The sequence below is a fragment of the Poecilia formosa genome, unplaced genomic scaffold (genome assembly GCF_000485575.1).
Source record: "Poecilia formosa unplaced genomic scaffold, Poecilia_formosa-5.1.2 Scaffold34, whole genome shotgun sequence".
Lineage (NCBI taxonomy): Eukaryota > Metazoa > Chordata > Actinopteri > Cyprinodontiformes > Poeciliidae > Poecilia > Poecilia formosa.
Window position 1 is genome coordinate 1,254,764 of NW_006799973.1, and position 26,366 is coordinate 1,281,129.

The 26,366-nt window shown below is 40.2% G+C and overlaps 2 protein-coding genes across 7 annotated transcripts; one reads left to right on the plus strand and one right to left on the minus strand.

Moving 5' to 3' along the window:
• Window positions 1-720: 720 nt before the first annotated feature.
• On the minus strand, window positions 721-17,653 carry rasip1 (Ras interacting protein 1). 5 transcript variants are annotated; one of them, XM_016670529.1, is made up of 17 exons: window positions 17,564-17,653; window positions 16,614-16,707; window positions 14,507-14,628; window positions 13,766-14,217; window positions 13,028-13,288; window positions 12,695-12,939; window positions 12,155-12,319; window positions 10,538-10,742; window positions 10,144-10,442; window positions 7,463-7,624; window positions 5,374-5,414; window positions 4,967-5,121; window positions 4,714-4,826; window positions 3,095-3,389; window positions 2,799-2,962; window positions 1,895-2,036; window positions 721-1,183 (listed from the first exon to the last, which is right to left on the minus strand). In XM_016670529.1, the coding sequence occupies exons 3-17, from the start codon at window positions 14,626-14,628 to the stop codon at window positions 1,005-1,007; spliced, it is 3,000 nt and encodes a 999-aa protein (XP_016526015.1). In that variant the 5' UTR covers window positions 16,614-16,707; window positions 17,564-17,653; the 3' UTR covers window positions 721-1,004. The 5 variants fall into 5 exon arrangements, with proteins under 5 accessions (XP_016526015.1, XP_007550132.1, XP_007550134.1 ...); XM_007550070.2 differs by having other exon boundaries at window positions 17,550-17,639; XM_007550072.2 differs by lacking the exons at window positions 16,614-16,707; window positions 17,564-17,653 and adding an exon at window positions 15,287-15,557 and having other exon boundaries at window positions 12,695-12,936.
• On the plus strand, window positions 17,609-20,199 carry cox6b2 (cytochrome c oxidase subunit 6B2). 2 transcript variants are annotated; one of them, XM_007550074.1, is made up of 4 exons: window positions 17,609-17,698; window positions 18,173-18,311; window positions 19,178-19,278; window positions 19,621-20,199. In XM_007550074.1, the coding sequence occupies exons 2-4, from the start codon at window positions 18,206-18,208 to the stop codon at window positions 19,672-19,674; spliced, it is 261 nt and encodes an 86-aa protein (XP_007550136.1). In that variant the 5' UTR covers window positions 17,609-17,698; window positions 18,173-18,205; the 3' UTR covers window positions 19,675-20,199. The 2 variants fall into 2 exon arrangements, with proteins under 2 accessions (XP_007550136.1, XP_016526018.1); XM_016670532.1 differs by lacking the exon at window positions 17,609-17,698 and adding an exon at window positions 17,734-17,764.
• Window positions 20,200-26,366: the final 6,167 nt, after the last annotated feature.

Below are 26,366 nucleotides of genomic sequence, written 5' to 3' on the forward strand. Positions count from 1 at the left end.
AGCTGACCGGAAGAAAGGAAGGAAGCCGTCTGGCTGCGCACCAAGAGAGCAGCACGACAACTGGAGTTTTCTTAGACGTCAGAGAGCTTCTGTCTCAGGAGAAAAAAAGAAAAGTGAGGAATTGTTTTTATTGGACATCTGGCTGACTAGACGGTGAAACTGACTGGATGTTGCCAAATTGTGACAAACAAGCTCAACTTACTCACTGAAATGGTGATTTCACCTGGCTGGTGCGCGTGAGAGCTGGCTGCTCTTTGTGATAAATTAGATGACCTTTTTCTGGAGTTTTTTACCACCGTATCAGATACCAGAGACTGGAAGCCCTTCTTATCAGTGTGCCTCATCAACTGTAGGGGAAATTAAACCTTTCCCGGCTTTTAAGTCACAAGGATTTAACCTTTACCACAGCTAACTTTGGGAAAGGTAACTTTTGTGTGTGGTCATCTTAGCCTCATTTACTCGCCTGAGTCACGACCCAGCGCAAATTGCTACCTTTATTACAGAAAATGAGACGGTTACTCTGGAGCGGATGATAATGTACTTGTGTCAGCTCCTTAGTCAGGCAGTTCCACACACTCATCATTTAACGTCAAAGGGGAGTGAGTCCTGCATCGCCACCTTGTGGAATGTTTAGGCTTCTTTTTATGGTGTGGGAGCCGAGGAGCATGCCAAGCCCCAGGGGCCCGGCTGTGGGGAACAAAGACCAAACGGAAACTGTAAGCCTCTTAGACCAGAATTCAGCATTTTATTAAAAACAAGTCATTTGAAAATACGCAGAGAAGCCAAGAAAAAGAGCGAAGTGAAGCCCAACAATTTTTGGATGTTCTCTCCCTGCTTTAAAACTAATTCCACAAAGACTAAACAAAGACAGGATAACTGATTTGTTCAAAAATATTAGAAAGGGAATAACTGAAATGAAATTAGGATCGGACGAAGAACGACTGCTAGGCAATTAAATGCAGAAATCATTTCCGGTTTCTTTCATTCTGCTGATATGCGCTCTTTCAAAGCCGCGTCCTCTGATTTGCGGGGAGCTCGTCCTGATCGAGTCCCCACAGGAAGGTGCGGAGACGCGTGACTTCCTTCTGGAGCTCGGGGCTTGGGATTGGCTGGGAGAGGTCGAGGCGAGGCGTCTCGTTCGGCAGGATGAGAGGAGGGTGGTCTAGAAAGCTCTCAAATATGTCTAAAAAAAAAAAAGAAATAAAAGGTATTAGGAATAATTGAGTTGCGGCAGTGTGTTCACAAGCACCCAGCAAACATTTGTATCCTATTTTGTCACGCCACAACCACACAACTTGGTGTTTCTATAGCTTTTTAAAAAAAAAATAAAGTAACAGATAATTGTGAAGTAAAAGAAATACGATGCTTTTCAAAAATTAAGAAAAGAGGGATTGTAAAATAAATGAAGTCCTGTTTGGAGTTGGACGAAAGCAATGAAGGGAATCCAACAAACGTGAAGGCAGCTGCTAATGACGTAACGATAAAACTTTGTCATTTCGAAAACTGACAACGCACATCACCCTGAACCACGAAACATGGTGGTGGCAGCTTCATGCTGTGGAGACTCATTTTTGGAAACTCTCTATATAAAATGGTGGAAGTAGGTAAATACATGATGGAAGAAAACCACTTAGAGGGGGGAAAAATAGAAACCGGTGTAATGCTCCACCTTGGAAGGTGGACAATGACCCGTAAGATAAAAATCCAGAACCACGTTGGAAGGCATGTTCATATCTTAAAATGACCCGGTTGCAGTCCAGACCTTAGTCTAATTGGGATTCTGAAAACTTGAAAACTGATCAGTGTGTTATGTGACAAAAAATGTAAGGATGTGAATATTTTTGCAAGTCCCTGTCAGAATAAACCTTTAATGGTTTTATCTATTAAGCTGTACCTCCGTTCAGGTCTGCGCCGGGCGGGGGAGCCCAGGATGCTGGCGGAGCTCGGGTCGGTCCCAGCTTGTAATGGGTGAGCAGGTGGTGCAGCTGGGCATGACTTAGCAGTTCATGCTCCTCTTTCAGACTGGTCCAAGACGACTGGAGGATGAGACGTTAAAGAGCCAGTGTTACACTTAATTAAAGGGTCGTATTTTTATTTTGAGCTCTACGGGGAGACGCGTGCATGCTGCAGTGCTACGAGCGGTGCAGCACTTGTGCCAAACCAGACACTCGCTGGGGCCGATACAAACATGTCTCATTTTGAGTAACAGGAGAAACTACCTGGACTACAAACAGAGGCAGAGAGAGTGAATATAAATCTGTGTTGTGAGCTTTTGGCTTGTCAATGTGTAAACTAAACCCTTGCATGCAAAACAGACTAAACAAAATGAAAAAAATTACGTTTTTTTATTGTTTTTTTTTTTCCCCCCAAGCGTTTCAAGCAAAAAAGCAGGAGATGGTTAACTTGATTTAAAAAAGGGACAAGAAACCAATTTTAAGCAGAAAGACCTTCGGTTTTGTTTTCTTTACAGAAGGCGAGATGCTTTCAGCTGGCTACCTTCACACTTACTGTAAAGGTAGGGAAAGTAATGAGTGAGGTAATGAGTGAATGAGCTTCACTGGGCTGTTCGCTGTGATCTACCAGGAACAACAGTCTGAGACGTAGTTTTGTGCAGCTGTTCTTCTGAATGCTGTAATGCCATGAAGTCACTGACCTGAAGGCCTTATCCTGTTCAGTATTAGTATGAAGGTGAACTTGTTTAGTCGTTTAAAACCGAGCTCAGGATGAACAAGGGAGCTGATGAAGAAGCAGGAATTTTATGAACTTCGGCTTAAGTGGCGATAGGAAGATGAATTTACCTGGATCAGTCGTGTTTTGGGAATACATAGAAAGTTGACCGTAACTGAGAGTTTCTTCATAAACTCCGAGGCTATGTCTCCTAACCCCGCGCCCTGCAGCCAATCTAAAACCAAGTCCAGATTTGTCCGGATCTGGACCGCTCTGGACCATGAAAACAACCCATCTAGAAAAAAAAAGAAAAAAGAGAGGATGCAGAAGAGGGGGGAAAAAACCCCCCACAAAAAATATTGTATTTGTAACTTTCATTCCCCACGACAAATCCCCAAAAAACAGCCGACCCAGTGCTGTCTCTTACCTCTCTCCAGCAAAGTATTCAGCAAGGAAGTGTTGGTGAAGAAGAAGAGGTAACCAAACGTTTGGGAGGTGAGCGGCGGAGACAGACACGCTTCTCGGGACAGCATCAAGGAGCAGCGATACACTTCCACCAGTCCGGCGACCTTCGGAGGCAAGACGGACACGTCGTCCTCAGCTCCCCCCTCTCCTTTATTCTCGTCTCCCTCTGCGCCCCGAGCGCCGTCCTTCTCCTTCTCCTTCTCATCACTGGAAAATGGGTTGGTGTCCAGGAGGGCTGGCAGGAGCGAGTACAGGGTCTTCGTGGACAGGCGACACAAAAGAGAGGTGAAATTAAAAAAAAAAAAATAAAAAATTGTACTGACGTATTTTGGCTTTCCATCAGTTCTATATATGCATTGTTTTGCACAGTTGTCAGATTGTTTCCTCTCTGCCAATCGATGATCTAAAGTAATATTCTGCAATCTGATCGCAGTCTGCTGTAAGGAAATCTGTGTCTGTGACTCCAATGAACGACGCCTACCAGTTGGAGACCACTAACATTTAATTTAGTTGGCCGTCTGACCAAAAAGGGATCAGAACCACAGTGAACAGAAATTGGATGTAGTAAAAAAAAAAAAAAGTCCTTCAAAAATAATAAACAAGAAAATTAAATTATAGATAAGTACTCAACTACAAAGGATGCAGAGCGGACCCCGCCTGTTTGTGGTTCAGCATTCACTGAATACTTATTCGTGAATTTTTCTGTGGAACGTGAAGCAGGGACGACTCGGCATCGCACTGCTCCAAAAAGCGACATAAGTTGGGGTGATGATTTTACCTTGAGCCCAAAGAACTTGTTTAATTTAGATAAATGAGCCTTTGTAACACCAGTCTCATGTAAGTTGGATGTAAAAAGCCTCAAATATGTCATTTGTTTTCATTGCACGCCTGTTTTAACTGTTTGTTTATTCTGTTGTAGACAGAGAGGGATTTCAGTGTTGCAGTCTTTTCAATGATTTCGGAGACATGTAAAAACAAAATCCTCATTGTCCCCTATTTACTTGTTGGTCTGGTGACGCGCCTTCGTTGAGCGATGGTTTAAAAAGTGAGAAGGTTTTTTTTTTTTGTCACCTTCTCTGGACTGATAGATTCTGATTCATTTCAACCCCTCGGCTCACAATGGACATGAAAAACTGGGATGATGGCAGGAAATTCCTAATAGGGCGTTGGACAACAGTTTTGGGATACTTTACAGCTGACTCATTCTGGCCAGTAAAATCTTGCAGAAGAGATTGTAAAATATAATTTTGCCTTCCACCAAAAGAAAACACGCATTTGAAAAGTAGAAAATTCAACACATGAAGACGTCTGCTGATGTCTAATGTCGTCAGACGCTCTTAGCGTTGATCAAAAAAGGCTAGCAGGCTTGACTTTCAACATATGTGGCTAACTTTGGAGAGAACATTTGAACATTTATTTTTTTTTTTTTATCTTCTGGACCAAATAAGGACAAGAACTGGCTGCCCTGAAGCTGCCATAAACGAGACATCCGCTACGTCTTTGTCAAGCCACTTCGCTGTTTACTTGCTGAGTTTAGATGTAAAAGAATGAGGCCAGCTTTATTGTTGTATTTTGATTTACCTTGGTGAGATGATACACACACTGCTGGAAGGTGTGCATTATGACATCGTCCAGCTGCGCAAGAGCCTCTGAACAGGTGTCCATGTCGGCTGTCAAAACCGGATCCCCGGGGGCTTTCCAAGAAACAATCAGCAAGAACAATTAGAGGCCGAGCAGCAGCTTTCATTTCTGTGCTGGCTCTTTTGCTAATTTGAACTGTAAACCCCCCGCCCCTCAGTATAAGTAATTTCCACGTTTTTCTAATTGTTTGTACCTTCAAATTCCCACTCTTTCTCCATTGTTTCGACTTTGACCTGGAAGAAGTTCAGGAGCTCTGTGGCATTTGACATCCAGAACATGAGGGGTCGCAGATCAGAAGACAGCTGCTGGACATTTGGAGTGTTTATCTCCCCTTCCTGGTCTGGCGAACTGCACAAGACATTTAGGTAACTCCAAAGTTATGTTATTGTGTACATTCTCCGAGCTCACTAAAAATAGACAGAGTTATTTTTACCCGGCTATATTTGAGAAACTGTCCGACTGATGTGTTTTAAAAGGCCTTCATCATGTTAGAAAAATGTCCCAAAGACATAACAGCACCAACACAATCATGTATTATGAAAACAAAAGCAGGAGATCTCTAAACAGAGGAAACATTACGTAGGGCAAAAATGTTCTTACTTTTGCGTGGGATGCTTGTCCCCGAATTCCTTAATGTTATCCTGCAGAGAGAGTTGAAGAGGCGTCTTAGTGTGTGGTGGAAGGGGGTTAGGGGGGGGTTGCAGAGTCTAGCCCTGCAGCCAGGACAATTACGGCACATTTTCCAGCAGCAGGGGAAGTGACATCAGCTCATCCTCGCTACCCAGCAGGCCACAACGGAGGGCATTTGTCTGTCTGCTGGTTTCTCTGTCTGACTGAATGTGGTTGTCTCACTCGTCTTACCTGATGTTTTTCCTGCCAACTTTGTTTGAGTGCTGTCTGGGTCATGGTGTCATGAAACGCTATCCTCAAAAAGTTAATTTGTTCCAAACGGAGACACTCCTAAACACTGGGGGTATTATGAACTTACTTGATCTTTTGTTTTGTTTTTTGTTTTTTTTTGTTTCAAATTACAAAGCAGGTATATTCCTCTATGGTTGGCAGTCAACTCATTTCCTTTCAAAAATTAAACTACATTATGCAGTTGAACGTGAAAACAGCGTCTTACAGCCCAGTATTCACAGCTGACTGAACTTTTTCAGGTTTTCCCAGATTGTAAACTTCAATTTCTTTCGAGATTTGTTGCGATTGGCCAACTAAATGTAGCACATTTGCAGAAGCAGGAAGGTTTGGAGCTCAACACCCCCAGTGTCTCATTCAGAATCACAATGTAGCACGTTATTGAACAACGAGACAAAAAACTCAGGCTGCTGCTTAAACATTTAAAATAAAAATATTACACATCTAAAGACTAAGATTTTTTCCCTTTATTTTTCAAATTCATTTTTATGAGTTTATGTCCAGGGTCATTGTCATGCTGGAATGTGAAGGACTACCCCCGCCTCAACTCTTTTGCAATCTCTAAGTGGTTTTCTGCAGAACACCCCCACAGCAGGATGCTGCCACCACCATGAGTCACCATATGAATGATGTGAACAGGGGCATGATGATTGTTAGTTTTTCTACAAACAGCTCCCGAAAAAATTAAGAGACCACTTGAGATGATCAGTTTCTCTGATTGTATGTTTTATAGGTATGTTTTTGAGTAAAATGAACATTGTTCTTTTATTCTATGAACTACTGACAACATGACTCTGACATTCCAAGCAAAAATTTAGTATTTATTTGCAGAAAGTGAGAAATGGTCAAACTAAGGAAAAAGATGCAGTGCTTTCAGACCTCAAATAATGCAAAGTAAACAAGTTGATATTTAGGAACAACACTAATGTTTTAACTCAGGAAGAGTTCAGAAATCAATAATCAGGATGTTTTTAATGAGGTTCAGCGAAGTGGTCTCTTCATTTCTTCCAGAGCTATATATAGTCATTTAAATACTTAGTTATATTGATCTTCTGTGTGTTCGCTGTATCCCCTACATCTCTGCAAGGATTATTATTATTTTTTTGTTTTCTTTAACAAAGTTACTTTGTTTTGACCAGATTTTTTTTTGTGTAAATTACTACTAGGTCTCCTGTCAATGAATTCCTCCACATGAGCTGTGGATCTCTGCAGCTCCTCCAGAGCCTCCATGGGCCTCTTGGCTGCTTCTCTAATTAATTCGTCCTTCTGGTCGGTTTGTTAGATGGATATTTATTTCTTGGAAAATTTGTAATATTGCCATGCAATGTGTTTCAAACCTTGTCATACTGTTTTATTAAATAAGCCTAATTTTAATATTTTTAGAAACACAAATAAGATAAAAATACACATTGGTGTAACAAATTTACTTGCTATGTGATTTTTAAAGCTTTTTTTTTCATAGGTATCAGAATAAAGGCGGCAGAATACAAATAGACGCAGCATTTTTCAGATTTAGGTTTAAAAAAGTATTTGGAAATGTCTTACTTCCACTTCACAGTTATGGAAGTTTTTTGTGTTGGCCACTGAAGCACGCTTAGGTTTGTAGATTTTATGTGATATAATGAGAAAAGGCTTCAAGGGAGCCAATACTTTTCCATTCCACTATAGTTCTTAGAATTAAATAGTAGCTTGATGAAATTACACAGCTGGGTTTTCAACTCCAATGCTTGGTTTACACAAAAGTCTGTTGTTTTTGTTCCTTCTTACTTACCCACACAATTTCTTTAATTAGGTTGGCTGATTTGAGCAGTATCTGCGGTGTCAGAGCGGGGTCCAGATGCTTGGAGGCGTGATCTATCATGATGGACAGCAGATAGGCAGGAGCTAAAGGTCCACCACCGGAGTCTGGAGAGGAGTTTTTGGAAATTATCTCCTGAAAAAAAAGAAGAAGGAAAAAAAAACAACATAAATTTTATGCTTCCAGAGTTTACAACTCGCTCCAAAATGATTAGAAAGCCTTGTAAAGATCTAGACATCAGCCAAAGATATAAGGCTGTTATAAAGACTTGGAGGCCCCAACATACCCAACCAATGACCTACAGGGTTGTTTCACCCTCCTTAGCATCCACTTCATATTGTTTGGTGGTAAGATAAACATACATCTTGTTTATTACAGCTCTGTTTGTTTGAAACTTTAACCACCGCCTGTAAAAATGGGCATGTTAGGACACGTAGCCAATTCCCAACGTCGTCTTTACTTGAAGCCTGTGTCGACATTATAGCTACTGACTGCTTTAGATATTTTTAATTGTTTTTTCTTCCACCCCTTCTCTCGCCCAATGCCTGCAGGAGATAGCCTGAGTATGCACAATAGATGAAGAATGTTTTTTTTTTTCCCCCCTCTGTCTTTGAAAAAGTAAAAAACTGTTTTCTTTGAAATTCAAATGGAAAATGCTACAATTAGTAATTAGTGCCAGACAGTAGGTGGGAACAATATGGACATTAGTTGCATCAAAATGTAAAGGGAGAAGACTGTGAGAATAGCTAAAGCAGAGCTGGGTTACAGATTTCAAAGATTTCTCCAAAGCAAAATTGTAGTTGTTTCTCCAGATTACAATTTTTGAGCGAGGATAAACTGAGACATATATGAAATATACCAGAAAATGGCTCCATTGTGTTTTTGGTTGAAAGTAGGAGGCATATGTGCAAAGTTGGCTTCTACATCATTGTTTTTAATAACTTATGGATATTCACTACATGCATGCATCTAACTTTAAAAATAACTGGGTTTTTTTCCATCAAAAATTCAATTTACATATATGATGAGATTCACAAAATTTCATTTTTGCAAACTATATATGTTGGAGTGGACAGGACCTCAAAAATTATGTTCCTTTGGTTTTCTATTTTGATGAGTGGCTGAAGGAAATGTGCCTCTCTTTCATGTCACGTGTACATTTTCAAAAATTCTGAAAGAAAAAAGAAACGTAAGTTCCAATTATTTAAAAAAATAACTGGAAATGAATAATAATAACCACTGGTTTTGTAGAAAACAAACTATATCTCAAATCAGAATTTCCCTTCCACTTTATAAAAATACTCAATGTAAAGATAAGATTTCTCAAAAATTGTTCAATGTAAAATCTTCTGCAATACACAGGTGGACAAAACAGTTTTTAACCCGTGTTTTAGTAACTTATAACCCTACAACGTTTATTGAAATAACTTGAAACTGATTATTTCAGTAACCAGTTTCAGAATTATACTCAGAATTATCTGTTTAAAATCAGAACAACCTCCAAAGAAATCAAAGATGAGCTCCAAGGTCATGGTTCATCAGTGTTAGATCGCTTCTTCAGTTACTGATTTAGTCGAGGTGGGAGACAACCAAGAAAGCAAACCATAAATAAGCGAGACTGAATCTGCCACACTGCATATTGACAAGCCACACAGCTTCTGTGATACTGTCCTGTGGACAGATGAGACAAAACTGAAGTTTTCTGACAAGGCACTTAAGCTCTATGTCCATAGACACAAGAACAAAGCAAACCAAAAAGAGGACCCTGTCCCTACTGAGAAACATGGAGTAGGCTCAGTACGGGCGAATTCAAACCAGCTCTGGTTAGTCTTTAATAAAACTTTGATATCCTAGACTTTTATTGCCTAGACAGTTTGGTTGGGATGAGGTGTGAATGTGCAACCAAACTGATTGATACAGAACAAGAAAAGAAGCCTAGCCCATCTGAAAACCTACAGGTCTCAGTTCAGTTGAGGTGAACTCTAGAACGGCTTGAATGCACATGGCGGACGGGAGACCACTCTAAAGGCAGGACGCGAACTATAGCGCAGGGCAATCTGGGTAAATACAACCAAAACAAACGTAAGAGTCTAGCGCTAGTAGGAGAAATGGCTCACAGTCTTTTGACCAAAAGACAAAAGAGAAATCCTACAACCGCAATAATCTGACCACGCTCTGTTTTTGTTTACATTTCGTGAAGAAGAAAGTTGTGCTGTTGTCTTCTCCAGAGGGTTTCGTGTAATTTCTCTCAGTGGTTTCTGGGTCAGCGTCGCCACAGGCGAAGGGGCAAAACAGGCTTGACGAAGGGTTTAGATTGTTTGACACAATGCGGTGTGAAAGCAAACAGCACCAGCTGAAAATGCAGCAAACGCTGCAACTTTGGTCCCCAATTGAACCGAGTCTACCAGACTATCAGGTGTGAGAAAACCTTAAGTTATGTTCTGGGATTGCTTTGCTCCAAATGGCACGCAGCGTCTTGAATCTGCTCATCGTCCGATACAATCTTAAGGATATCCAAGGATTTTGGAGATAAATGTGCTGCGTAGTGTCAGAAAGTTTGACCTCAGTCATGTGAATTACACATTTAAAATCTTTTTTACACGTATTTACCAGTGGCGCCAATAAGAGTGAAGTACGTTGTCTGCGTATCTCACCTGTAGCAAGACATCAGCGTGACGAGAGTGAAATTTCAGAAGTGCCTCAGTGGAGCCCAGATACTGCCTCAGGGCCTCCTGTCTGTCCACCAGCCCTGAAGGACAGCAGGGGGTGGAGGTGTCCGCCTGCCACGGCAGCGTCAATGCGAGCGGTGGGGAAGGAGTCACACGAGGGTCTCTGTAGAGGAAAAGGAAGTGGTCCCCCAGACCGACCACGTCTCCGGGCTTTAGGACCGTCTCCCTGTACACGGTCACTCCATTGTGGGTGACTGCGCCTCCTCTGAAGGGTCGCATTAGAGCTGCGGTGGAAGAAAATAATATTGTGGATTGGATTTGAGTGAACCCTGTGATCATAATGGTTTTCATTCTGAATTACTGATGTGTTTTTAGGTACCGTGTCCCTTGGGCGTCTCTGGAACAGCAGCGTCTCTCCTGACCAGCAAGTGCCTGGCCAAAATATCAGGAGCAGAAAGGAACGTGTCCACCTTCAGGGGTCTCTTCCCTTTCCTCTCTCTCTCTGTGTCCTTCTCCCTCTCCTTCACTGTAGGCTTTCTCCCGAACACGTGTGTAAATCCCGCCATGATGTACAAAACAAAATCCTACACAAAACACACACAGCGGAGGCTCAGGGAGGTCTGTTATCTGCCGAGAGCTGTAGTTTATATCAGATGTTAAGTTGCACAGAAGGCAGCTGATAAAGAGTGAAGTGTGTCACAGGTTGTTATAATAGACACCTGTGTGAGATCATTGTTTGAGGTGGAGTGCACACAGGGGGTTATTGTGCAGGCCTTTTGCTGTTTTGTGCCGGATTCTAAACAGGAGAAGGCTGTGAAGGAATGGAAACCCCGATGGTATGTGGCGATTACAGACATGCAGGTATGATGTCATGCGCCGGGTGTGTGCATGCACGTCCTTCTGCACAGCTCTGCTACCCCTCATTTACATATGTGCACATCAGACCACTTCGCTGTTTGGTGTGTTGCAAAAATATGCCCACGCCCTGTCTTGTTTTCACATTTTGCCATGTCATAACCGTAACTTCAGTGTATTTTATCTGACTTCTAATGGCACAGGCCAACAAAAATGTGAAGGGGAACAGAAATATTAGAAAGCTTTCAAAAGTTTGAACCAATAGAAATCTGAAAAATGTGGCTTTTTCTATGCATTTACTCTGCTTTTACCTAAAGTCCCTTAAAAAAAAAGTTGTGCAACTAACTGCCTTAAACCTAACTAGTAAACAGATACGACCAGTCTGCACTCAGAATTTACACACCTGAAGACCTCTGAAGTGTTTTTAGACAACATTAGTTTACAAACAGCATCGTGAACGCGCAGGAGTAACACAGGTCAGACAGAAATTTGCTTAAGTTAGGGTTCGGTTTGCTAAAAGCCTCATGTGGGACATAGCATGTTGAAAAAAAAAAAAAAAGATCCTCTGGTCAGATGAGACCAAAATTTAAAAAAATGTTTTGGCATAGAAGTGGAATCCCTCCTTTGTGTGGAGGAAAAAAACAGCCATGACAATGGTGAAACATGGTGGTGGCAGCATTGTGCTGTGTGAATGCCTTTCTTCAGCAATAATCTTATCATGTTTGAACTGTAAGTACAGCATAACACCAGATTTAAGTCCAATCTAGAACATGAAGCAATGAAAATTGCTGCCCACAGATGTTTCCCCTGTCCAAACTGAGCTGAGAAAGACAGACAAAAATGTCTTTCGATGTGGAGATCTGGTGGAGACAGACCCCCAAAGGTCTGTACCTGTAATTGCTGCGAAAGTCGAACCAGTGAGGCTAAATACAAATGTATGCCACATTTCTGACCTGTGGAAATAATGCATCCCTCTCCTCCCACGTCTCAGCTGTGCATTGTTTGTTTTGGTCAATCACGTAAAACAATGTGACGAAATGTGAGAAAGTCTGAATACTTTTGCAAGGCGCTGCAGGTATATGCAACTGTAAATTCTTTCTGAGTTGTTCAGCGTATGATATCATCTGTCGGCATGTCTTGCCTTGCTCTGATCATAACCCTGCAGCAAAAGGAAGTATGGTCGGTCTGTGGGTGGAAGGATAAGGCTCTGTGACATCACTTCCAGGTCGCAGTTGGAGTAATGCTTCTCTTCATCTGCTGGCTGATTTGTCCATCCGACCTTCGCCTCGGCTCTCGATGCTCTGACCTGAGGACATAGACATGATGGTTAGATACATTGAAAATGAGATGAAAATAACATTTTGTAAAAACAGAAAATTTCAAATGATCACAACACAACAGAATCATAAAGAGGAAAGCCACCTGACCGGCTGAAAATAATGCAATATATCAGAAATAACACATTTCTGGAGAATTAAACTAGTTTTCTGAAGGTTTCTTTCATCTTTTTTTTTTTAAGTTCTGTGGGGGAAAGCGGGGTTTGTTGTTGTTGTTGTTGTTATCCAAACTCTCATCCTGTTTTTCCCATGGTCTGGATGTTGTTGTTTCGTAAATCTCAGAATCACTGCACTTAAGAGTTCCAAATGAGCACATTCAGTCCCGACTGCATTGTCCTCATTACCTCTCCAGGCTGCGGGTTGATCATGCTCACAATGTTCTTCCTGTCCTGCGCTCCTCCACCGTTGTTGGGCCGGTTCCCTGTACCACGGGACTCGTTGCTGACGTGGTTGCCCTGTCGCCGGCGCAAGCTCAGGTTCATGTCGCTGATGCTCCTGCGGAGCTCGGTGTTCCTCCCACGGTGACCTCGCTCAGCCTCCTCCAGCCCACCGCCAGACGACATCCGGCTCCGCCGCCAGCGCACACCTGCTACCCCAAATATAATCGCATCATTTATCAGGTTTACCACAGTGTCCTACATTAAGAGGTACGGCTCACTGTACATGCAGAGACGAACCTTGGTGGCTCTCCCCCTCCCTCTCCCGGTCCTTCTCCCTTTCTCTTTCCTCTCTTTCATAGTCTTCCTTCCTATAAATTTCAAAGCGTCGCTCGAATCCATCCTTGGGCCGCCACATGTCCACCAACATCAAGGGACATTCCCATGGGGCAACACCTCTCCGGCACTCTGTCTCCCATTTGATGGCGCCATCTGGCTGCTGGACAGGCTTTCCGATGACATCACACAACAGGAAGTCTTCAGGGCTGTGCTTCTGGATAACTAGAGGACCGTACAAGGAGGAAAGAAGACAAAACAAAGAGCAGTCATGTTTCTGTGGAGCTGCTGGTTTTGTTTAAAATGACTTGGAAAATCCAGATCTCATTTTTCAAGAGGAACCCGGGCAAAAAATCTGCAACACAGGGTCAGGGATATTTGTTGCATTGTTTTATTTAGGGGTATCAGACTAAAAGGGGGACTGAATGCAAATACTCACCAAACTTTGCAGATCTTTATTTGTGAAAAGTTTTGAAAAAAATGCATTGTTTTTCCTGATACTTTTTAATTACGGGTTAGTTAGCGACTTTCGGATAAAGCTCCAACTCAATATGTTGAATTTTGTGCTAATAAAATGAACAAAAAAATTCAAAGGGTCCAAGTGCTATTGCAAGACATTGTGCATCAAGTAACTGACGACTGGTTGCAATTTGATAAGATATGAAGGGATCTCAGCAGAGGTACACATGAGGGATCCCATACCTGCATCTTCTGTCTCCTCCCTTTCTCTTTCAGTGTATCGAGTGATGACCTGAGCGATGAGCTGCCTGGATGTGGAGTGAATGTTGGCCAGCAAGGAGCGATAGTTGGCTCCACTGGCAAAAGCATCCCCATAGATCTTGATCAAGCCAGGGGCCGAGGAGGAGGCGATGGGCAAGTAGTGGTGGGCCGACGGGGCGACAGAGGTAGCCCAAAGCTCTCTCTCCCTCTCCCCCACGGCCCGGTCCCGGTCGCTATTTGAGCGCCCCCGCAGGAAGAGCTGAGAAATACGCTTTGTCCGAGACTGGGGGCCGGCGGGCCGGGGCCTGAGGAAGGCCGGGGAAGGAGACGGGGACGGAGAAGGGGAAGCCAGCGAGGGGGTGGAGTTGGAAAGGGAAGAGGACGGAGCAGAGGGGGCCTCGTGGAGCGAGGCCGCGTCAGAGCTGGTAGTCGACCTGGAGACAAAAGAGCGAGGGGGAGGAGAGGGAGGAAGAGACGAGTCAGCTGTGAATTATAACTGAAAAACAACCAGGACTAAAATAAAACAGGGGAAGCAAACAGGGCTGACAGGATATAATGACAGTGGAAGTAAGATAAGATGGCATCAACACAGAGGCTGGGCCTTCAACAATTCTTATCAGGCTCTGGATCCTACCCCGATGATAACTGGCTGTGATGTCCTGTAAAAAGCACACAATGAGGAAATTGAAGGTAGCAAAAAAAAAAAAAAAGGTTTAAACTGACTTGACGGAGATGGCGCTGGGCCAACGACGTCCCAGCTTGGCAAAATGTTTCCTGGGCGAGTTGATCCACAATCCGACTGGGAAGTGAAGCTTTCTGAAGCGAGGACTGCCAGACCCCTCCATCTGATCCCCCAAACCCCCCCCAAAAAAAAAAAACAGGACGCATATGTCATTCAGACAGATAAACATTTCTATTATTCCTTTTTCTCCATTCAAACTATCTATGCGTGTCAATGATGCCAGGACAGAAAACAATATAACAATGGAATGATGTCATCGTCAAAACAATACAAGCAGGATACCTGCAGCAGGTTGTCAACGTGGTGCAAACAAACTAAAAAAGAAATCATCCCCACTTCCCCTTCTCCCATAAAAAAGCCCCTGAAAATCACAGAGTGCGTGTTTCCCATTCTCAAACAGGAAGTGTGTTTTGTAGGACTCAGGTCCAGCTGTCGCGGAGGCCGGGAAAATCCCACTCCAAAGGTCACTGCCCCTGCGTTTCTTGGGAAACCTCAGCGATTAAATCCTAATTGTAGGTGAAAAAGCAAAACGGAAGACACCTGCTTTCTTGTTCTCTACAATCAAATTTCGGGGTCGAAGACAATCATTAAGCCTTTGTTGAAAAACCATAATAATCTCTGACTCCTCACATCCTGGCACAGAAATCCACACCTCAAATCTTTTCTTTTCAGTCTGCAGGCGGAGACCATGGCTCACTGTGCGCCAGAGTGGGCTGAGAAAATTAAAGAGCGTTCATTTGTCTCGTAATGAATAAACTTACCCACTTTCACTTTGGTGAAATAAGATATGATTGTCGTTATCCACCCAAAGATAAATAAGCAGCTCAAAGAAGTCCAGTAACGGTGCGCGTTTCCTTCTCCTCTCCACAAAGATCCATTTTTGAAAGGCCTCGGCCTGACGCACTCACTACAGTACGAATGTGTTTCGATTTAAAATAACCCAAAAAGTACTTTACGCAAGTTTTTCTTTCTAAGTGGAAAATTTCTGCTGCCTCCCTCGCTGTGGTTCTCAGCCGCTCTGGGTCTATAGATAGAGTAACGGGCCTATTGTTCCAAGTGACAGAATTTCCTTCCTTTGCTTTGGACAACACCTATATCCTGGCCGAGAGAGAAAGAAAGGGACAGATTGGTAGAAAGAGTGGGAAGGGCGGATTTACATGTGCATGTTGGAGTTTAAAACGTTTCACATTTGGACGTGTAGGCACATAAAAATGTCAGTTTCTCATAGAAGCAGCCACTTTTTCAAATGTTTAATAAAAATCGAAATATTTCAATCGATCCCTAATATGTGTCCAACGTAAATCCAGCAGAGCAAAGTGAATTATAATGAGGAAGGCGATCCAATTCCAAGCCAAATCACACAGACATGGAGTTTGTGTGATGTTTTGTTGGAAAGAGGATGAAGGAAACACATGCAGTGACAGGAAGCGTGATGTAGACACCTGTGATCTTTGGCCTAGTCTTCAACAGGAAGATGCTGATGGAAAGGGAAAGGCCACTGTCCTTGTGTTTCAACTCATGTGCTTTCAAGTTCACATTGCTAAACCATATTTGGTAAAACAGAAAATTGTGGAATGTCTCATTCCAAGTACCTTGTGTAAGTATTCACACCCCTTTAACTTTTTTTTTTTTTAACCACAAACATCGGCATATTTTGTTATGATTTTACATTTTAAAAAAAACTGCATACTTGTGAAGTAGAAGGAAAATGATATGTACTCTTTATCAGCAGACTGGTAAGAAAGAAAGCTGAAGAAGTTAAAGGATTTAAGTATAGAACATCTCACAGAGCCCTGTTCACCCATCATTACGTACTGGAAAGATATGGAACAGCTGCAACAACAATTCACCTGAAAGAAGAAAGACACCTGTGGTGCTTCTTTCTGATTTTTACTTAGCACAACCATGTACCAGTTTCTTACCGTTTCACATTTATGGGCTACTTTGTCTTAGTCTTTCACATGAAGTCCCAACAAAACCCTATTTATTTGACATTTGAATGTAGCCAAATTATGTCCATTTAGTCAGAATTGTCTGCAGTAAAACTAATATAAATGTAATGTAGGAATAAGAATGACACTTACTTACCTAGAAAAGAGAGAAAGTTCTGCTTGGAGGTTGCGTGTTTCCCCATGCCTGCGACGGTTTCCCTGGTTTCTCCAATGTAGATCAGAAGGTGATTCTGAATTGAATATAAGCATGAATAGTTGCTTGATCAAGATTGATTTTAGATACATACAAACTCTTCTTGTAGTAAGACGACGAAAACTGAGGTGGATGTAAAATTTAACTAAATTTTGGTGACGTACCAGTACTCTCACATCAGTTATAGGAGGATGAGCACATAGAAGATTGGTGGCAAATGAAGATTGGCACAGAAAGAAATGTTCACTATCAAATTTAAGATGTGACAATTTGATGATATGCAGCAACATTCTGATGCACAGCAATACTAAGCTTTAGTTAGACTGCAAGTAATTTCCCATTACTATTAATAAAAAAAAAAGATTAATATACCTAGTGCTAAGCAGAAGGGATGTGAAGCCAGGTCAGTATTACATTCAATTTTTACTGTAATGATGCTGAGTGGCAGTCAAACGTCATTTTATGAAATAAGACTGTTTGTTTACAACATTTTTGCTACCATTGTGCCATTTGGAGGTTAGGTTAAGGTACAGTAATCACCATACATTGTCATTGGGAGTACTTTACCCTGCTCTGATACATTATCTGATTGATTAGTTTCAAAGGCTTTAAATAATAATAAAAACAGATTGTGAAAAGTGTTATTTCTGCTTAAAATGTGCTATTTTGTAATGATCTTATATGTATTCATTTTAAACTATTTATTAGTCTTTAAATTGCCGGAATTTGCACGTACGTTTACATTTCAGAGAAAATCTAATAAGGCATCATATCCCTTATTTTAACCAAATACCTCTTTTCTCTTACTTGAGTGATTTCTTAGATGGCATGTTTTTACTTTTACTTGACGGAAAAAAAATGCCTTGAGGTAATACTTACATTTTTCTACCCACTTCTGTTAACAACTGCGATTAACTTCAGTTGAGCACAGCGTGATGATAAACTCCAATCGTGCCTCCCTGTACTCCCACAATCCTTTGCGGAACCGGACCTCTTTCCCGTGAGGACAAAACGAGCAACATCTCAAGGTTAGCTGTAATTAACTACGAGAATTAAGGGTTTCCTTAGACCATCTTCTCGACTAGCACTTATTGGTTCGTAGTCGAAAACGTAGATGATAATCTGCCGTTCTTTGAATATGTGTTAACAATGGAAGCTCTATAGCTCAAGTCCTTCAATCCGTTAGCTTTTAGCTAGCAAAGGGTGACCGTAACGACTTTGTCAAGAAAAGCTATCGGACTACCCCAACCCTATTTAGCATAAGCAGCCAACTATCAGCTAGCCTTCTAGTTTGCAGAGTCTTTTTTAATAAAGCATCAACAGCTCTCAATACGTAAGCTAACAAAGCGTGAGTGATTAAGACAAAATTAGCTAAGCTAAAAATTAGCTTAGCCGACTTGAAATATTATGTTTTATAATTTAACCATAGGATAAATTTGACCGTCATGATATTCTTCCACGCACTGTAAGTGTTATTTATCGAAACTTTCCGTTGTTTTCAGCATCCCTTTGACCGCTTACCAAAGCCGATAAACATGGCTGAGACTATGGATGAGAAGATTAAAAACTACAGAACGGCTCCCTTTGACGCCAGGTTCCCCAACACAAACCAGACCCGCAACTGCTTCCAGAACTACCTGGGTGAGGACATTCCCATATCCCGATGAGACGCATGAAACTGTCACATATTCCTCATAACTCCTGTCAAACATGAGCTGAAGTTTAAAAAAAGGGTACTATAAAGGTCATTAACAAATTAACTCCATGATATTGACACTGCTACTTATGGGGTTTCAGTTTAAACTAGAAATGACATAGAATTTGTTGCAATGGTCATTTTAAACATGTATTAAAAAAACAGACATTCAACATCATCCCAGTTTTATAGGATTGATTTGTCAAAAAAAATAAATAAAAAAAGCTTTGCCACACAGGGATTTCGCTTTAAATTTATTCTCAATGTGTTAATTTTAGGCCAAAGAAAATCAGAAACATGTTGTACTTTAACTCCTGTTGTTGTTTGTTATAAACAAACAAGCTAGTAATACTGTGCTGGGCAGTTTGTTGCTAAAGTACAACTGAGTATTATAGGAAAATGTTGTGTTAATACATTTACTGCGTCTTTTAATTTCTGAAATATTCACAAATATTTGTAGCAACAATATAACACTGACAGCCGAGATCACAATTTTGATTATTTCAGCATTTGTACTTCAGATTTTCATTATTTTTGGTCATTTTGAAATAATCAAAGGTGACGTCAGTGCTCTCTAACATTAAATATTACAGCAAGTATAAAAACATAAGATCTGATCATTTTTGTACCAGCTCCTCTTAGTAAAGTGTAAATTATGAAATGTCCTTCACTTGTCACAAACGTCAGCATGTTGCGAGTTCTAACGGCAGTCGAACTGTGAGTTGTATAACCGCAAATACTTTCATTCGTTGATGTGCGAGTTTCTTGTGAAATAACAAAGGTTCAACCTCTGCATTATTTTGTGCTGCAGATTTTCACCGATGCAACAAGGCCCTGTCGACCAAAGGCCAGGATGTGGCCCCCTGTCAGTGGTACCAGAGGGTTTATAAGAGCCTCTGTCCAATGGGCTGGGTGAGTATTTTTAATGATAGTAATAAATTAATATATTTTACTCAAAGCCTCTTTCGAAACACTTGAGGACACTGTAGCAACTGTGAACCAACAAACTATCAGCAGCTTCTGCTAATCAAACATTACGCAGAATATTCAGGTTTGAAAAGATGAGTTTTGAGGCAGTTTATAAGCTAAAGTAAGGAGTCAACGTGATGGGTATCAGGTGGCAGTTGACTTCCTTCTTTTTCTTTATGCCTATGAAGCTTTATTTGTATTTCATACTATTGATTTGATAGCAACTGCAGTGCAGAGTTTCTGGTTTTTGTTTCTCACCTACACCTCTTTAACATCTTGTTCCAGGTGGCTAAATGGGACGAACAGATAGAAAATGGAAGTTTTCCTGGAAAGATCTGAAGTCAGAAGTTTCTTTCCGGTCGTGATGTTGTTACTCGAACCCTTACCTCTGTAGTGTGCCTGAAGACATCTCCATCACGTCCGTCACTTTTGTCATCAGTGCGACTAATTTAAACTGTAAACACGCACAGCTGTTACCATGTGAAGCTTTAGTTCTTCCCCTCCCTTTATAATCTTTCATATTGCATTATTGATTCTGCAGATTCAGTGTAGAGTAATAATCACATTGTTACAAAGTTTTAAGAAATGTATTTAGTTGTAGCTTTCTGCCAGGCACAGTAAACAACATTTCCAAGCATATGTTTTGTTCTGGTGGAAATGTTACAAATTTCTTTCCCTTTGTAGTTGTTACTTTAACCCAGATTGCAAAGCATTTCATCACACAGCCACAGATAAAATCATCTGGGAACTCACAGTCCATCACTAATAGGACTACCTCGGACATTGTGTTCACATGTGCAATTTGGTCAGATTCAGATTGAGTTTTAAAACATTTGTAAAATAAAAATAAATGTTTCAACTCCTGCTGATGCTGTTGACTGATTTTTCTCCGGCCATGGTAGCTTCCAGGTTACTCTAAAAAAAAAAAAAAAAAAAGATTTTGTCTTCATAGTTGCAGTTCTGGTGACCTGGAAGCCATAAAAAACATTCATATTGAACACTTTTTCTTTTACCATGTAAAATTCTAAACTATTAATAAAAAAAATTATAAAAATAAATAGGTTATTTCTGTGTTGAAAATTTTTGGAGTCATGTCTGTTAAAGATGCTATTATAAAATCAAGACTGTTACAGGTGTTGGAGATGTTTTTATTTTTCTATTTATCCATCAGTCATTGTGACCGGAAATAAAACCCTATTTCTTAATATGATAAGCATGGCGTCTCAGTGTAGATTAGACAACTTTATGTAAAAAAATATATATTAAAAAAAAAATCCGAGTGTGGTTGTAGTTCCCTCTGTTGGCCACACAGTGGCGCCCTGAGATCAGTTGGAAAAGAAAGTGAACGTCAGACAAAAATGGAAATGAGGAAAAATACGTGGTCAGATTAGGCACAACAAACAACCGCATTCATTTAACATTTCCAACAATTACAATCAATGACTTGTTCATTTCCACCAGGAAGCTAAAGCAGTGGGAAGCTTTTCATTGCTATTCAAAAAGAAACACATTTCCCTCTTGTTCAGCTTCTGAACATCGAGATAAAAACCTCTAGCTCTCAGTGTTAATATTTTGACCTGTAACGTAACTTGGATAGCTGATTTAAAATCTTTAAAATAAGGCAGAAGAAACATTCTTCTGTCTTATTTCACAACTTGGGGAAATACCTTTATGTTTTTGATACCTTGAATCACAGCTGCACACGGATTAACAAGCATGTTGCTGATTGCTTCATGCAGATTAATGTAACACCCAGATTTCTTCAAGTCTGGAATCTACAAACGGTATGTTGTATCAGAAAAGGCTGTGTGGAAATGGACACTATTAACCCATGTCAATTAAACAGGGAAAGCTTCAGTTAAAACATAAATGTATAAAACACCATTACATTCTCATAACTTGTTAATCCATGGTTAAACCATATGTTTATGCTGATAAAATAGGCTTCCCTCTTGGGTCTAGTGCCTGACAACAGAATGAAGGTTTCTCTGTTTGCAGAGTGTGGATGAGTAAAGTTGTGTGTTAGCCATTTCCTTCATTGTGAGTCAGACGTTGATGACAAAACTATTCTTGTAAAACAATTGTTTCCAATCTCCATGGAAGTATTTAGTCGTTGAAAGGTCAGGATCAAATTGTATCTGCTGTAGATACGGTGCGGTGCATCTGGAACATATTCACAGTGCTTCACGTTTTGCACGTTTTGTTATGTTGCAGCCTTATTCCAAATTGTATTGGGCTAATCTCTTTTTTTCAGAATTCTACATGCAAATATCAAATTGTGACGAAAGAGGAATAAAAGTGTTTTGAGCGTTGAGTAGAAATCCAAAATAAAATCACATTTACTTCAGTATGCACATTTTCTCAATACTTTGTTACTAAAACTCAAAATCGAGCTATTCCCATCGGTTGACCTTAAGATGTTTCTAACTTGCATTTAACCTGAAGTCAAAGGAATTGCCTTGAGGCGCAAATCTTGGGAATGATACAGATCTGGCATCATGGAGCTTGAGAGGAACTGCAATAAAGAGTAGCAAAGAATGACTCAAACTGATGAAGTCAAACTTACAGCCTTAAGGTTGGCTTAAGGCTATTGTTGCTGCCAAAGGTGGATCAACAAGGTATTAAGCTAACACTGGGAATGTGATTTGTTGGTTTTGTATTTTTCATAAATTTGCAAAACACACCCACTTTTTTTTTACACGTGATCATAATGGGGTATTTGTAGAATGTTGAGGAAAGAAATTAATGTTATACTATTTGGAATAGGGCTGTAATATACCAAAATGTGGAAAAGGTGAAGCACTTCCTGGATGCAATGTAGATAAATGAAGAGCAAATGGTGCATCAGTAGCAAAATAAAGAATCATTGTAAGGTAACAGGTGAAATCAAATAGGTAAAACTATATGAGTAAGTATGGCTACGCTTTACAAAATACTTGTACTACTGCAACTTCTTCATGTTTGATCACATTGTACTTGTGAAGCAGAAGAAAAACTTTGCATGTTTCCAAGTTCTAATACTCTCACCAGATAAAACATGAAGTGCGGTGTGTATTCATATACAGCCTCCTGTACTCTGATCCCCTTGAATGAAATCCAGCGCAACTAACTGTCTGAGAACAAAAAAGGCTATGAAGACCAAGCAGTACACCAGACTGGTCAGAGAAAAAAAGTTAAGAAGTTTAAAGCAGGGTGAGTTTATAAAATAATATCTCAAGCTTTTAATATATTAAACCTGTTCCATCATCTACAAATATTGAGATCATAGCCAAACTGCAAACCTACCAGTAACTGACCGTGCCCTGTGATATAGAGACTATGTATGTATGATTTTTATCACTTCACAAATACGCCTTAATTGTTGTTGTTCTTTTACAGACAGTCTGAATAAATATGCTGGTATTATTGCAGAATAATGTGACACAAAGTATTTAAGGGGTATGAATGCTGTTTTGAGGGACTATCATTTTGAACACTAAACTAAAATCACAAATTCTGCTTGAATGAGTGACATTCATTGAGGTCACTTCCTGCTGTAAGGTCAGACATTATGTAGATTTACAGATGGTGTTCAGCATACCTTGGATATAGGAAGTAGTTAATACTGTGGCTTTTCTATCATCTGAAACCAGTCCGCCTGTTCTCCTCTGAAATTACCAATGCATTTGTCGTCCACACAACTGTGGCTCACGGGACATTTTTTCTCTTTTGGACTTTTTTTTGGTTTGTGTAAACCTGACATATGGTTGTGTTTGTTAAAATCCCAGTAGATTATCAGTTTCTGAAATGCTTTGACTAGCCTGTCTGAACCAACAGCCATGGCATTTGGCAGGCTTCAGCAAGTCCATAGCTAGATGCCTGGCTCGATTGAATGGCTGCCTTGTGATTGGCTGACTCGTTATGTGGCGTATTTAACAGTGGTTGCTAAGTGCACTCAAAGCTGACTTCCTGGAATACTACTAGACATGAGATGAAATTTAAAAAACCTAAATATTCAAAAGTAATATAAAAAAAAAAAAAAAAAAAAAAAAAAAAAAAAACAAAAGAACCATAGACTTCAGTCCACATCAGAAATTTAATGTTTGGTAGCAAAGTTCAAGGTGACACTAAAACCTGGTTCAAAGTTGGTCTGTCCCAACTGCAGGAAGTTACTGTGTAATGAAATGTCATTTGAAAAGATGTGGCTCACATTGTGGGCTAGCTTTATCGCTTTCTTTCCTGTCTCTCTTCCTGTGTTTCTGGGTAAGCTCACTTCAGATACTTTATCAAATTTCTGGTTCTGATGGTTAAAGGAGATTCTGCTAAATCTGGCTGAGGATCCAGCTGATGTAGCTGGATAGATCGATGTGTTTTCACACTCAAATATTAGATTTTTAAGCATTTATTGACCTGAAAGCACCAGGCATGAAGATCAGCACGTCGCTGTCTGTAGTTCCTATTTACGGCTGTGGGAGGTTTTCCTTGCTGCATGACAAAAACGAGTTCTACAGAAGTTTAGAAGATCTTCCTGTTTGACCTTGAAAAAATAGATTTGTGACGTAAGTTTTTAGACACAATCACATTTTCCCTGTAGCTTCGGATTTACTCATTTCTGATGTCTAAATTCCCTGTTAAAATAACACTTATAGAGATATCTGAACTACATAGAAGTGGTTATGCGTTACAATCAGTCTCTTTATCAAAAAACATTGCTATTTGTGACAGAATATGCATGAGACAGAAAATATAGATTAGGTCTGCAGAGGAAAATCTAATTCTGTGCATTGAAGTGTTATAAAAACACTTTGTGCTGGATGGTTTCAGTCATTGTCATTGAGGCAGACAACAACCACACAGGAAACAGAAGCATGGCTGCCTTTGTCTTTATTATTAGATTAAAAAAGAAAAAAATCTGGGCTTGATTTTAACTACTTCTGCCACAAATAAATGAATGCATTTATGATCTTGCTGACAGAATTAGGTTTTAATAACATACTAACTTTGTAATTCTAATATAACTCACTCAGTCATGTTTGGGTTTTCCAGCTTTTAATATTCTTTGATTAATTCTAGTTTTGTCATGTAAATTGATTCAATCTCAGGTAGATTACATATCAAGATGTGATGCTGGAGTTCACTGAGCTCCTGAGACCAACCCATTCTGTCACAAAAATGAGTAGAAACCGTCTGCATGCCAAGGTGTATGATTTTACACACCTGGGACCATGGAAGCCATTTGGAGGAGTACCCCGATACTTTTACTTAAACAATTTGTATAACCCGATCCATTATTTCAAACAAATTTATCCTATGGCTCGCCTGCTTTTGGCTTGTGTTTGGTTTTCGTTCCAAATCTTTATTTTTCATATTTTCATCTTACTGAATCTAAGCTTGTAATGACTTGCTTGTGTATTACTACACTCAAACCTTTTAAAACCTTATGCCGATCTTTTGTCTTGAACTGTCTGTTGATTTATGTTTGTTTTTCATATCCATGGATCTTTGAAATCTCTCATCCTGGGAGTTCCAGTCAGTTCATTCCTTCCCTAATTCACATCCCCATTTCACTGTCATTCATTGGAAATTCATTTCTTCTTGTTTTTTCCCACTTCGTACATGCGAACAAATCGATTTTTTCAAATATTTAGCCTATCAGTTTATTTTGTCCAAGTAGTCAAGTATTTAGAAGTGCTGTGAGAGTTAATAATCAGAAAAGTGCTTAAATCTCACAGATTATTTGCATATTACCTTCTGAAAACTTTGAATCATGCAATATTTCATTGTGCCTACGCCTTTGACCAAACCGTAACGATCTGTTACTTCCATCGTTTTTTGTTTTCTTTTTAACCATTGTTTTTTTGTTTTTCTTTTACTACATTTTTTCGCAGCACTCTTAGTAGATTGCATAAAATGCTTTGAACTCTCTGGTTATCAAAGTTGCTACAAAACTTCTCCTGGTTGGTATGAACTGAGGCGTCGACAGTACCAGATGTCTGACCATGCAAGAGCTACAAAAGGGATACATTCTGTGTAGCTGTGAGACTGTAGGTCAACTGATCGAACAAACAAAAAAAAATGCCCTGAAGTTATAAAAACGAGACTCCAATAAATTTTAAAAAATCATAAACTATTCCCTCTGTGGCACACTCCTACATCCTTGCAATTTTATTGACCCTTAACAAAACTTACACGTAAAAAGGTCAATGAGACTCAGAGTATTTTGCAAGTCTGAGCTTTCTTGAGAAAACACGCAAGTGCAATCAGCCTCTACTTTTTTTGCTCATTACTGCATTTCATCAAAGCCAGGAACTGCAGCAGGAAGGTTATTTCCCAATTCACACATAGACCTCAAGAGTCATTTGAGGGTGGATCTCAACCTCCACCCCTGCTGTGGATCTTGTCTATTCATCTAAGGGCCAGCAGAGACGTCCATCTCCTGCAGGATGCCTCTCCTCATTGAACATTTGCCTTTCAGCTTTCCACTCTTGTTTATTGCTCTTTAATAATTCCTTTTGTTTCCCTTTCCTTTGCGCTAAAAAACCTGTTGTTTCTAGGGCTTTCTATGGTTTCTGGAGACACATGAGAAAAGACAGAACATCATACAGTCAGTTATAAAAACCTTAAAACACATAGAGGCTTGGTTTAAAATGTGTAGCAATAAGAATGAAACATGCAAAAATCTGTATCTCTAATTCTTTTTTTTTAAATGCTCACAAAAACTCTGGCCTCTGATAATAAAACCATTTGACTGAACCCGTGCATAGCAAACTGTGTCTGTGGGTCTTTATCTTCCTGACTCTGTGGATTCAATGCTGGTCAATTAGTGGGAGTCCGTTCTTAAGGAGTCAGAGTCCAGCTGTCTGGAGACGTCCACTTTAGAGCTCTCTGGACTCTTTTACTGACTTTTCAATCAACAAAGAGATGACCTGTTGATGATCCTTACTGTGGCAATGCTGTAGTGTATCAATGAGCTTAACGCATAAACGCCCAGTTAATGCACATGTGATGGCATTCGGTCAAATAATGCAAATTAGTTTATAGTTAAAAAAAAT

Coding starts and splice junctions, on each gene's coding strand:
- cox6b2 (XM_007550074.1), top strand. CDS start 18,206: ATGGCTGAGACTATGGATGAGAAGATTAAAAACTACAGAACGGCTCCC. Junction 18,312..19,177: donor CTGCTTCCAGAACTACCTGG/GTGAGGACATTC, acceptor TTTGTGCTGCAG/ATTTTCACCGATGCAACAAG. Junction 19,279..19,620: donor GCCTCTGTCCAATGGGCTGG/GTGAGTATTTTT, acceptor ATCTTGTTCCAG/GTGGCTAAATGGGACGAACA.
- rasip1 (XM_016670529.1), bottom strand. CDS start 14,628: ATGGAGGGGTCTGGCAGTCCTCGCTTCAGAAAGCTTCACTTCCCAGTC. Junction 13,289..13,765: donor GGAGGAGACAGAAGATGCAG/GTATGGGATCCC, acceptor ACGGTCCTCTAG/TTATCCAGAAGCACAGCCCT. Junction 12,940..13,027: donor GGAGGGGGAGAGCCACCAAG/GTTCGTCTCTGC, acceptor TATTTGGGGTAG/CAGGTGTGCGCTGGCGGCGG.